Source organism: Dromiciops gliroides, chromosome 4 (assembly GCF_019393635.1).
Source record: "Dromiciops gliroides isolate mDroGli1 chromosome 4, mDroGli1.pri, whole genome shotgun sequence".
NCBI lineage: Eukaryota > Metazoa > Chordata > Mammalia > Microbiotheria > Microbiotheriidae > Dromiciops > Dromiciops gliroides.
In genome coordinates this window covers 342,525,171-342,538,710 of record NC_057864.1, presented here as the reverse complement: position 1 = coordinate 342,538,710, position 13,540 = coordinate 342,525,171, and the positions used below count along the sequence as shown (strand labels likewise).

Genomic DNA, 13,540 nt, shown 5'->3' with positions numbered 1-13,540 from the left:
AGGGCAGTGAAGGTTAAGTGACTTGCCCAGGGTCACACAGCTAGTAAGTGTCAAATGTCTGAGGCCGGATTTGAACTCAGGTACTCCTGAATCCAGGGCCAGTGCTCTACCTACTGCGCCACCTAGCTGCCCCACAGATGAGGAAATTTGAGGCCGACAGGGTTAAAGTGCCCAGGGTCACACAGCTAAGTGTCTGAGACCATATTTGAACTCTTCCTGAGTTCAGGCCTAGTGCTCTCTCCCCTGTTAGCCATCTATCTGCCTGACATACAGGAACTGCTTTCTCACAAGTCCCCAGTGATCTCCTCAAAGCCAAATCTAAATCTTGCCTCAGTCATCCTTCCTGACTTCCCCTGGCTACTTTTGACCCCTTCAACTATTTCCTCCTTGGAATTCTTTCTCGCTGTCAATGACAATCTCCTGGTTTTCTTCCTACCTGCCCAATCATGTTTCTGGTTCCTTCACTGGCTATGAATCCTCCTCCCACATTCTAAGTGTGAGCGTCCCCCAAAGTTCTGTCCTTTTTCCTCTTCTCTCTTCTGTTTATGCTTTCTTCCTTGGCAATCAGAGCCACTCCCAGAGCTTCAGCAATGACCTCTATACAAATAAATTCTAAATCTTTATCTCCGGTTCCACATTTCCAGCTGCCTGCTGGAATCTTCACTTGGATGGATCGCCTACATTTCAAACTAAACAGATCTAAAACTAAACTTTATCTCCTCTCCCCTCCACCCTGAACTCCTCCTATATCCCTATTTCTGTTAAAGGCACCACCATTCTCTCCTTCATTTAGGCTCAAAATTTAGAATCATACCTGGCTTATTCTTTGAACCTTCCTCTAGCCAAGGCACCAAGGTCTGAAAATTCTGTCTTTGAGGATTTTCTCACCTTTGTGGTACAGTGGAAAGATCACTGGTTCTAGCTAGCAACAGAGGACCTGAGTTCATACTATCTGTGTGATCTTGGGCTAGTCACTTATCTTCCCCAGGCCTCAAGTTCCTCACCTTCAAAAATGAGGAAGTTGAGGGGGCAGCTAGGTGGCACAGTGGATAGAGCACCGGCCCTGGATTCAGGAGGACCTGAGTTCAAATCCGGCCTCAGACATTTACTAGCTGTGTGACCCTGGACAAGTCACTTAACCCCAATTGCCTCCAAAAAAAAAAAAAGAAAAGAAAAATAAGGAATTTGGACTAGATGGTGTCTGAAGTCTCCTGCAATTCTATATCTGTGATCTGGGCACAGTGGATAGAACACTGGTCTTGGCATCAAGAAGATCTGAGTTCAAATCTTACCTCAGACATTTACTAGCTGTTGTGTGACCCTGGGCAAGTTACTTAACCCCAATTACCTCAAACATCTGGGGCCATCTCCAGTGGTCCTGATGCATATCTCGACAATGGACCTGGATGGATCTTGAGGAGAGAGTGAGGTTGGTGACCTTGCACAGCCCTCCTTCACTTAAATCCAATTCAGGGAAAGTCATGATATCATCCCAATGTCATGGCCCTCTTCAAGAACAAAGAACTAACAATAGCAACAACATCTATGATCCTATGATTCCTTTTCTCAATCCCAGTTTGATACCACTTTAATTTAATAATAATGATAATGATAGCTAATATTTATATAGGGCCTACTATATGCCAGCCACTGAAATAAGTGCTTTACAACTATTATCTCATTTAGTCCTCACAACAACCATGGGAGGTAGGTGCTATTAGAATTCCCCGTTTTACAGATGAGGAAACTGAGGCAGACAGAGGTTAAGTGACTCATGATGAAAAATGCTATCCACCTCCAGAAAAAGAACTGATGGAGCCAGAATGCAGCTCAAAGCATACTATTTATTTTTTTAATTTTTTTGGGAGGGGGGGTTGGGGGTCTATGCCTTCTTTTACAACATGACTAATATGGAAATATGTTTTGCATTATTGCACATGAAGGAAGAGAGGAAAGGAATTTAGAACTCCAAAATTTTTTAATGTTAAAAATTGTTTTTATATGTAATTGGGGGAAATATATGTGTGTATGTAGGTGTGTGTATACACACACACACACACACACACACACATATATCTTGATTCATAGTTATTTCCATGCTTCTCTTCTCTGTCTCTTACCCCCCCCCCCATCTACAGAAAGATTATGTACAACCCCGAGGGAAGGGATTATTTCTTGCTCAGCTTTGCATCTCCATAGAATTTAGAATAATATCTTGCATATAGTATAGTATCAGCAGATGTTTATCGAATATTATGATAGAGGGGTTTTTTTTGGCTGATATTTTTCCATACCTTGGTATCCTCCACTTGCATGTGCCTTGAGAATTGTTTCTTCAGAGCCCTCAGAATTATTTTATTTATTTATTTGGGGGGGGGCAGTGCAATGAGGGTTAAGTGACTTGCCCAGGGTCACACAGCTAGTAAGTGTCGAGTGTCTGAAGTCACATTTGAACTCAGGTCCTCCTGAATCCAGGGCTGGTGCTTTATCCACTGCGCCACCTAGCTGCCACAAGCTTCTTTATTAAATTATTATCAAGACTGATTTTTCCAGGTATCTGAAAGAGAGAATGTTATCAAAGGTGTCAAAAAAAAAAACATCTTGGATCTTATTAATCCACAAAAAAGGCAACCAAAAAAACCTCAATAACTCCAAACCCAAGTGCCTGTTTTTCCATTCCCCTAGAACATTTTTGTAACAGTAATCTACATAATCAATGCAGGTATCCTTGATGAAAATATTAAGACTTTCACAAGCAATATTTCAAGGGAAACCACATCTTTACACTCACACACTTGAAAAGTGTAAAGAATACAAACTCCTAATGTGCTTGTTGTTTATTGGTTGTAAAGTTGCATTAGATTTGAGAGAGCAAATTAGTCAATCAATAAGCATTGACTGAATTCTTGCTGTATATCAGGCAGGTGCCAGGAATTGAGAGACTAAAAGAAGAGTCCCTGACCTCCAGGAGTTAAAATTCTGTTGGGGGGAGGGGGTGCAGAAAACCACATGTGCATTTTAAAGTATAAACAGAATGATAACAACATACAGACAAGGTGATTTGTGGGGAAGAAGCAGAGAGATATTGTTAGTGGGAAGGTGGGGGGAGGGGCAGTAGGGATCAGAAAGGGCCTCGTGTAGGAGGTGCTGTTTGAGCTGAGCTTTGAAGGGTTCTGAGAAGCAGCGGTGAGGAAGCAAGCATTCCACCCATAGGAATTACTGTGTGTAAGGAGCAAACAGCAAGACTCCCAGTTTGGCTAGATCTCCTAGGACATGAAGGGGAGAAATATATAACAAAGTTGGAAAGGTAAGTTGGAACTAGATTGTGAAGGTCTTTAAATGTCCCAATGAGGAATTTTTGTTTGATACCAGAGGAAACCAGTTGCATTATGGGAAAATGGCAGAGTTAGGTCAGAAATTCCCAAGCTCCCCAGATTTCCTCCACAAAGAAATAGCAAGCCAGTGGAGTTAATCTAATTAGAGGAATGATGTGGTCGAACCTGTGCTTTGGGGGCATCTGTGTGGAAAAATGGATAGTGGAGGAGAGACTTCAGGCAGGACAACTAATTAGGGGATGACAAAATGAACTTGGGTGATCCCTGAGTGAGTGAAGAAAAGGAGATGATTATCAAAAATGTTGTGGAGGCAAAATTGGTCATGTGGGATAAAGAAGAGTGAGGAGTCAAGGATGACCCCAAAGTTATGAATCTGGGTGACTGGAGGGATGGTGGTGCCCTCAGCAACAATATGGAAGGTGATTTGGAAGAAAAGAGAATGAGCCCTGTTTTGGACATGTGATATATCTATGGGACAGTCAGTTGGAAGTGTCCAATGAGTCTGGTAATATGAGACTAGTTTTAGGGAAATATTTACTAAAACTGGATATATAAATCTGGAAAGCTGTGTAAAGATGATAATTGAATTCATAGAAGCTGATGAGGTCACCAAAGAGAACATAAAGAAAGAAGGGAGGGTCAGCTAGATGGCAAGTCACTTAACCCCAATTGTCTCACCAAAAAAAAATTTTTCCCAAAATAAATAAATAAAAAGGAAGAAGGGAGCCAGGGGCAGCTAGGTGGCACAGTAGATAAAGCACTGGCCCTTAATTCAGGAGGACCTGAGTTCAAATACAACCTCAGACACTTGAAACTTACCAGCTGTGTGATCCTGGGCAACTCACTTAACCCTCATTGCCCCACCAAAAAAACAAACCAAAAAACCCCCAGACAAGATAGAAGGGAGCCTAGGACAAAGCTTTGAGATATATACCCCTAGCTAGGAAGTAGGATAGGGATGATAATCCAGAAAAGGGAACTAAGAAACAGGTAAGAGGAGAACCAAGCAGTGTCATGAAATAAAAACATAAAGGAGAAAGAACCTCAGAGGAAAAGGTAATCAGCAGTGCTGAAACACAGTTGTATTACAAGGTCTTGCCTATGTTTTTGTCACAATAATGCAAGAGGAACAATACATTGTAGTGGGAAGAGTGCTAGATTTGGACCCAGAAGACCTGAGTTCAAATCCCACCTGTCACTACCTACATGTCTTTGTCCCAACCTCTCAGAGCATCAGTTAGTCCTCATCTGTAAAGTGAAGGGTTTGGACCAATAACCTCCAAGGTCCTAAATCTGGGTTCCTATTATCCTGTAAAGATTCCTCAAAAGATTGTCATAAGTTGCCAGGTATGGTGTCACATTCCTTTTAATCCCTGCTACCAGGGAGGCAGAGGCTGTTGCTTTGCCTGAGTTTTGGAGTTTTGAGCTATGGTGGGCTAAGTCCCCACAGAGTCTGGCACCAGTATGGTAAGCACCCAGGAGTGGGGCGGCCATGAGGCTGCCTAAGGATGGGTGAAACTGCCCAAGTTGAAAATAAGGCAGCTTAAAACTTCTGTACCAAGCAATAGAGAGATAGAGAGTGAATGACTGCTGCACTTCCTGCTTGTGAGATAGGGAGACCAGATCTGTGGGGGAGGAAAGGCAGGAAGGAAGGAAGGAGAGGGAAGAAGGAAGGAAGGGGAGGAAGGAAGAAAAGGAAGAAGAAAGGAAAGGAGGGAAGAAGAGAGGGAGGGAGGAAAAAGGCAGAAGATACAAGAAAGAGAATCTCTTTTATGACCCTCTAATTATTAAAATCAAGTGAAGCATAAAAGAGGCTTATTTACCACTTCCATGTAGAAGGTCTAACACAGAGTCCGAGTTGCAAAGGGACTAACCTGGTGAGGTCTTCCAAATGCTTCTATTTGCAAATGATGTTGTGCTGATTGCCTCAAACTGAGAATTATTATAGAACCTCCTACTTGGGGACCCATAATCATTCAGATGGGGGCAGCGAGGTGGCACAGTGGATAGAGCTCTGGGCTTGGAATCAAGAAGACTCATCTTCCTGAGTTTCAAATCTGGCCTCAAACACTTACTGTGTTACCCTAGGCAAGTCACTTCACCCTGTTTGCCTCAGTTTCCTCATCTGTAAAACGAACTGGAGAAAGAAATGGCAAACCACTCCAGTATCTTTGCTGAGGAAACCCCAAATGGGGTCACAAAGAATCTGACATAAATGTGACAACTAAACAACAACAGTCGTTCAAAAGAGTTTCACCTAACTTAATACAAAAAGAAACAAGCAGACATAATGCCTATTGTCCAAACTATTATAAGCAGTTAGACAAACAATGGACTCAGGTCCATCTATGTGGAAGAGATACTTTTAAATAGACAATGAGTTGGGCCTAGAACTTAACAGGAGAAAGAGAGCAGGTTGTATTACCTTTAGAAAATTGCCCACTTTTTTTTTTCCACACCAGTGTTCTATTGATTTATGATTATAGATCATGGAATGGTGGTCTCCAAAAATATGTTGATGAGATAAAGATTACTCAAAGGGCAGTGGAGAGGAGCATGTTGGCCATGAGTAGGGTGCAACATGTTATAAACAATAAACTATGCGGGAGAAGTGGCAAAAAGACTCTCCCTAGATTAACATATGACAAAAAAAGACTAGGAGGCAGTCACGTGGCAAGAGAGGAAAAATGGATGGACAACCCACATGTGATCCATGCAGTAAGAGGGCCTTCAGCATAATGGACACCATAATGGACAGGCATGGATAGTCAAGCTGTGCCTCACTGTAGGCACTACTCACACTGATGAGATCCCATTAGAGTATTATAAATAATGAAGAGCTAGCTGTGTGACCCTGGGCAAGTCACTTAACGCCAATTGCCTCACCAAAAACCAAAAAAAAAAACAAAACACAAAAAACACACAAAAAATAAATAAGAGGGTTTTGGGGGTGGGGCAGAGATTGGTTAAAGAAAGTTTTCCTATTTTTGTTTGGGTTTTTTTTTTCTTGTAGAGGGCAGAAATTAAAGGTAGTTCTCTCTTTTTTCTTTTACTTATCAGAATCAATAAACTTTCAGAAGAAAGATATAATGATTTTATTACTCCTTACAGCTTTATTTAAACAAACAAAAACAAAAAATAAAACCCCCCTAACTTGCTTACCCAATTTTTTCATCAAAGTTCTTGGTGGCTTCATGCCAAAGAGGGAAACATTTAGTTGCATTATAATTGCATATGTATAAGGAAGCTGACCATACATTTGGGAGGTTTGAACTTTGTTTTGCTCATTGAAAATGGAATAATTAATTCTGTGACTTGAGAGAAGGAGGCATGGATTAATCACAATCTTTACCAGTAAAGAGAATTCCCACATTCGTGAGATTTAAAAAAAAAAAAACCATTGAAAGATTTATTTTTAAATCATAGAATTTAAAACTAGAAGAACCTTAGAAAGTCCAGTGCTCTCATTTTACAGATGATAGAGCTGAGGTCCAAAGAGTGTTCCTGCCACATGGGTCTAAACAGCAGAGCTGGGATTCAAATTCAGATCCTTTGACTCCAAAAACAGTGTTCTTTCCACTATATCATTATATTCACTCACTGTATTTTCTAAGTGACATGAACTATATAAAAAGCTACCAGGATCAAGGAACACTTGCAAGTAGATCCCTTTATAAAAAGGATTATCCTTTTATTTATTTTTTAAAGTAACTTCTGCCATAGAGAAATTAAACAAAGGATGAGCAAAATGTTTATCAATTTTTGAGGCAACATTAGACACAGTAGGTCATGCCTGGGAGAAATTTTGTATTTCTTAATGGAAACTCATTAAATTCTTTTACCATTAAGTTAGAAAGCATGTTGGACACAGCATACTGTGTGTTAATCTCAAGTGATTTGCATGTAAATTTGTTCTGGCTTTGGTGATCTCAGCCTGAGCTTTAGGTGGCTCGTTTCCAAACATTCCCATTCTCCAGAGCTGACATTCAAATCCATATGTATTTATTGAGATACATACCATGGGAAAGTTTCAGGACACTCCATTCTTGCTTTCTAGACATGAATTTGTGGAAAGGTTGTACTTACAGACAGTGCTACTGAAAGTTACCATTTTTGCAGCATTTCCTCCTGAGTCTTACCCACACTGATTTGCAAGACATTCTAGAGAAACAGACTTGTTAGTTCTCTTTCTTCCTTACCTGGAGTTAGTTCCAGCACCCTTCTAGTTGTTCACTTTCCAGTGAGTTCGTGTGATTCTGTGTGATGTCATTTTTTGACTATTTAGTTTTCTTTGAACCAGGATGGACTAATTTTCAGAGTCCTGACTGGAAAAGACCAAGCAAGCTGCACCAACTATCATGATTTTCATTGTATTGCATCTGTGAAGTGCTGAGATTGGAGCTGGCTTGTCCATTCCAGACTTCATATTTATAAATATGTCAGGGCATACACAGATGGTGGCCACTCTACCACTGATAAAAACTGCAGACATGGTGGTTTTGGAACTTTGTGCTGATTGAGAGCCAGTGGCAAGAGGGACACCACCACCGCCCCCTTCAAAAGACTTATACTAAATTACTAAAGTCTCTTTGTGCTGTACTGAATTAAAACATGGTAACCGAAAAGTCCTCATTTTTATGTCAGCAATTCCCAGAACTAGTTTTATAATAGCAATACTAGTTAATAATGGATAGTTAACTGTTAATTTCAAGAATACCATAATGTTCCCTCAGCAAAAATTCTAATTTATATACATAAATGTATGTGAATATTATATAAAATTACATATTATTTGAGTTTGAATATCTAGAGATATATAAAATATATTTGTTGGGTCTGGACCTGTGATTTAATTGGTGTAAAGTATTCCCAATGTGGAAATTTCCTTTACAACAACTTGTCTATAACTTCAGAGTCTTATAGAGTTAGTTGTATGTGTGTGTATTTTATATTTTATATATTTTACATTATATATATTTATATATTTTATAAAGACTCATCTTCCAGAATTTAAATCTGGTCTCAGATACTTACTAGCTATGTGACCTTGGGCAAGTCACTTAATCCTGTTGGCTTCAGTTTCCTTTTTATCTGTCAAATGAGCTGAAGAAGGAAATGGCAAACTGCTCCAGTATCTTTTCCAATAAAACTACAAATGGAATCACAAAGAGTCAAGACACAACTAAACAATAAATATTTTATGTATAAATAAATACATGTGTGAAAAACACATGGATTCAAGTTCTTCCTTTTGTTACTATGTGATCATGAGTAAATTATTTAACTTCTCAGTGATGCTGGTCCTTGATCTAAGCCTTGAAGGAAGCTCAGGAATTCTTGAGACAGGTGAGGCATGGAGGACAGTGAAACAAACAGCAATAAGCATCACTACTCCAAAAGAGTTGAGTTACTGGCCCAGACACAGTATCTGCCAAAGAACAGTTTTTTAAAATGGAATCATCTTCATTTCTAGCCTTCTCAACAAAACAATGAAAAGCAAGCTTTGTTCATGGGGAGAAAATATGCCAAAATCTAGTAAAGAGCTAATTCCAATTAATTCCAGTGTGTGGTTAGGATAGAAAGTGTTTGGAGGCGGAGAAGATAAAGGTTAATTGAGATCTGAAAATGTAATTGGTTTCTTTAAATGATAACTTTTTTGCTGTCAGCTGTCATGACATTCTGCAAACATTTTATGATAATAGGACCTTCTAGTTTGTGCCATTTGGGGTTTTATGCTTGTTTGTTTTAACATTTTCCATCCACTATTTCCTAGCTTTGATATTTATTATTATCTTGTTTTAGTAACTGACTGAAGTTAATCATGCCACCCAGAAAAGTTAAATAGTACTTCTCAGTTTCCTTTTTGTGGGTTTGATGGATTGTTGATGGGAGATGTGGTACAAGTTGATTTATATTTTTGATTTATTGAATGCGATTCATACTAGTTTGGTGATAAGTAAGAGGGCAGCTCAATCTGTGTGTTTGTCTCCTTGGCTTCTTTTAGCCTGAATCTAGCCCATCTCTCTCTTCCGGGGCCATCTCCAGTTGTCCTGATGTATATCTTGTCACTGGACCCAGATGGCTCTGGAGGAAATAGTAAGGTTGGTGACCTCCTCACACAGCCTTTCCCCACTTAAATCCCATTCAATGCAAGTAGTGACATTACCCAATGTCATGGTCCTCTTTGAGAATGAAGGACAAACAACAACAGCCCATCTCTCTCAGACCAGAGTTGCATTGCTAGGTTATAAAATGCTTGGAGAAATTTGGAAAGAAAACTGTTGAATAGTAAAAATTATAATACGTGACAGTACTATTGCCTCCTGAGTATGTATCAAACCAAGGGTGATCATCAGTTGAAGCAATGTATGAGAAGTTATTGCCAATTAGTGACAGCATTTTTATTCATCAGACATTCATCTGATGCCTGCTGTGTACAAGTCACTGTATTATGTCTTGAGGACACAAGGATAGATAGGAAATAGAATCTTCTTCCAAGTTCAATAGGGGAATAAGACATGTGCTGAAATAATTATGATATGTGAGAGAATATAACAAGTGCAAAGGAGAAGTCCAGGGAAAGTACTATGATAAATTTGAAAAAGGAGAAATTGAATCTAATAGGTGGAGTCTTAATGGAAGAGACTCCTGAGTTGGGCCTTGATTGAAAGGAAGAACTTCAACAGGTAGAAATGAGCTGGGATGGGAAGGGAATGTGTGTTGCATTCTATGCATGAGGGGACAGTGTGAGAAATGTTATGAACATGGGGAGAGACAGAATGAGAAGAGAAAAGGGAAAGTAGTGGCTCAATTTAGGTGTGTAGATTTCATGAAGGGGAGTGATATATGGGGGGGGGGGGGGGGGAAGGAGCTGAAAAGGTAAATTGGAACCAGACTGAAAGTCCATGGCTGATGGAATAGTAAAGGGTTTTTACTGCCACTAGAGGGTGTTGGGTTCATTCCTCTCTTCACTGGAAAAGGTCTTTAAGTGGAACCTAACAACTTGTTGAGATACACACACACACACACACACACACACACACACACACACACACACACACACACACACACACACACGGTAAGTGGTAGAGTAGATAGAGTGCTGGAGCTGAAGTCAGGAAGACTCGTCTTCTTGAGTCCAAATCCAGCCTTAGACACTTACTATCTGTGTGACCCTGGCCAAGTCATTTAACCCTGTTTGTCACCGTTTCCTCATCTGTAAAATGAGCTGGAGAAGGAAATGACAAACTACTCCAGCATCTCTGCCAAGTAAACCTGCAAATGGGGTCACAAAAAGTCTACATAACTGAAAAATGACTGAACAACTATATACAGGGTGGGCCAAAAGTCACAAAGTCATATGGGGGTTTCAATATTCAATAACTTATTTATTTTTTGTTTTTAATTTATAATACCATAGTATCATATACAGTACATGTAGGAAATAAATATATGCATATATAGGAAATAAAGAAAAATTAATTTCAAAAAGTTATTAAAACATCAGACCCCTTCATGACTTTTGGCCCACTCTATAGATCAATATCTCTATATCTCTATACATATATATAATAAGTGGAGATTTAGATACATATGTGTATATATACATAGGCACACATATATACACACTTAGATGAATATGAATAACACTGTCAGAAATCCTGTAGAGGGAGTTTGGAATAGATGACCTATGAGGTTCCTTTTAGCTCTGAGATTTTACAATGATGATAATTTTTATATAGCAATTTAAATTTTATAAAACATGTTATATCCATCCCCTCATTAGAGCCTCAGAACAACCCTGAGGCAAATACTATAGGTATTAGCACCCCCATTTGAGAGATAAGGAAACAGATTCAGAAAATTTGAGTGACTTCTGTCATACAGCATATCACATATAGGATTTAAAACCAGGCCTGCTTGACCTGAAGCCCAGAAAACCTGTCAATATATCACACTACCTCTTCAGTACTGCCACTTCATTCAAAAGATGATGGGATATCATTTGAGGTGATAGAATAGAAGGGTGATGTGATCAGAGAAATGCCTATAGGTAGCCATTTGAAGGACAAACTAGAGAAGGGTAAACTGAGGACAAGAAGACCAGTTAGGAAGCTGTTATTAATAGGTTAGGTAAGAAGAGATGAGGGCTTAAGCAGGGGCTATTTGCAATGGGGGAGGAGGATTTTTGCTCACATCTCTGGCTAGACTAAAATTGTCCAAGTGAGTGCTTTTAACAGCCTTGTGAATGCCAGTCATCTGTTGAGTCCTAGAACTAAGCAAGTTCATACAAGTATGGTACCCGCTGATATTAACATGCTCTGCCTTCTTTGTCTTTGTAGGAATTTAGAGAATGGGCTGTGTCCAATGTAAGGATAAAGAAGCAGCAAAACTGACAGAGGAGAGGGATGGCAGCTTAAACCAGAGCTCTGGCTATCGCTATGGGACAGACCCCACCCCCCAGCATTACCCTAGTTTTGGTGTGACATCCATCCCTAACTACAACAACTTCCATGCAGCCGGTGGCCAAGGGCTAACTGTCTTTGGTGGCGTCAATTCTTCTTCTCACACTGGGACCTTGCGTACAAGAGGAGGAACAGGTAGGCCCCCCAGTGTGGAGTGTTCACTTTTGAGTGTTCTGCAGTTTAATACCTGAACCCCCAAAACCTTCTCTTCATGAAGAGTCACTCTACCCCAGAGTTGAAAACACTGAAAGAAATTTATTTTTCCACTTTTAAGATTTGGGGATTGTAAGAGGAAATGGGACTCAGTGTTTCATCTGAAGTGTGAGTCAAAATATCAAAGAGATGAGAAAGGAAAAAAAATTTCTGGTCCTTAACCCCTAACTAAGATTATCTCAAATATTCTTTCAGGGAAACTCTATGGGCTTTAATCAAACATGGTCCACTTGCCTTTATTGACTTCATTCACTATCTGTCAATGCCAGAGTTTCCCCTCAATCTTCTATTTTTTTTTCCTTCCTTAATCCTCAGTCTATGAGGTTATAGGCTAATTCAGTCTTTTCCCTTCCCCTCACCTCTCCCCAGTCTCTCCCGTAACTTCTCCATTCATTTCTGTTGACTATTCTCTTACCCATCTACAATTCTTGACATACGTGTATATATTTAAGGCAGGGATTCTCAACCTAGAATCCATGAACTTGTGTTGGAGAGTTTTTTTTTAGTGTTTTGATAACTGTATTTCAAAAATTGCTTTCCTTTGCAATCCTATGTATTATATGCATTTAATCTTTTGTAATCATATATTATATGCAATTTAGAATAGCTTTGTATGTCCTGCTAAATTATTTATCACGTTCTCAGATCTTCACTGTCATATCTGCTTACTGACTTAATGCTTTGTTCAGTATTGGGTATTTCTTTGCCAGAATGGCAGAATATTTTTTTGGTTTTATAAATATTTGTTTTCTAAAGCCTTTCTACTGATTGATTTTTTTATGTGATTTTACTTATCTTGTTTGTTAGAAAAACTTTGATAATTGTGGCATCTTCTCTATACATCCATCAATCAAGTATTTATTAAGTACCTACTGTTTGCAAAAAAAAAAAACCAACAACAACACTGTGCTAGGGGCAAATAAGTTTGATTTCAACCCTCAACCCTCACCCTCTCCATCCAGCTGAAATAAGGTTGCTTTCTTTCCTTATCTGGGAAATAGGTGATTCCTTAGAGTCAGTAAGAACCTTTGTCCCTTCTCATCCTGCATATATGCCATACTTAAGTAATGAAGTCCTCAAAGGAAGTATATGTTGAAAGGCAAAATTGGACATATCTGACTCAGTAACTGACTGCAGCCACCCAGCTCTCAGATCACCTGTTGTACAGGGGGAAAGCAATGCTCACCTCAAAGTGATAATTTGTCTTCATTATGAATGTAGCTTTTCCTAAAAAAAAAAAAAAAAGATGAATTTGGGGACAGCTAGGTGGCACAATGGATAAAGCACCCGCCCTGGATTCAGAAGGACCTGAGTTCAAATTTGACCTCAGACACTAGACAGTTACTAGCTGTGGGACCCTGGGCAAGTCACTTAACCCTCATCACCCCACTCCCCTCCAAAAAAAAGATGAATTCTAGAGACATGCTCCCAAGATATTCATGCCAGCATCTTTGATCAAGAATGAAGGGATCCGGCCTAAGACACTTGATACTCAACTAGCTGTGTGACCTTGGGCGAGCCACTTAA

The 13,540-nt window shown here is 39.5% G+C and overlaps 1 protein-coding gene across 3 annotated transcripts in view; it reads left to right on the top strand.

Moving 5' to 3' along the window:
* FYN (FYN proto-oncogene, Src family tyrosine kinase) overlaps positions 1 to 13,540 on the top strand; it is a 313,617-nt gene that overhangs the window by 213,571 nt on the left and 86,506 nt on the right. For all 3 annotated transcript variants that reach the window (XM_044002171.1, XM_044002169.1, XM_044002170.1), the window contains one exon: positions 11,678 to 11,935. In XM_044002171.1, coding sequence (XP_043858106.1) covers positions 11,689 to 11,935 — 247 coding nt within the window. In that variant the 5' untranslated portion in view covers positions 11,678 to 11,688. The remainder of the gene's footprint in view (positions 1 to 11,677; positions 11,936 to 13,540) is intronic.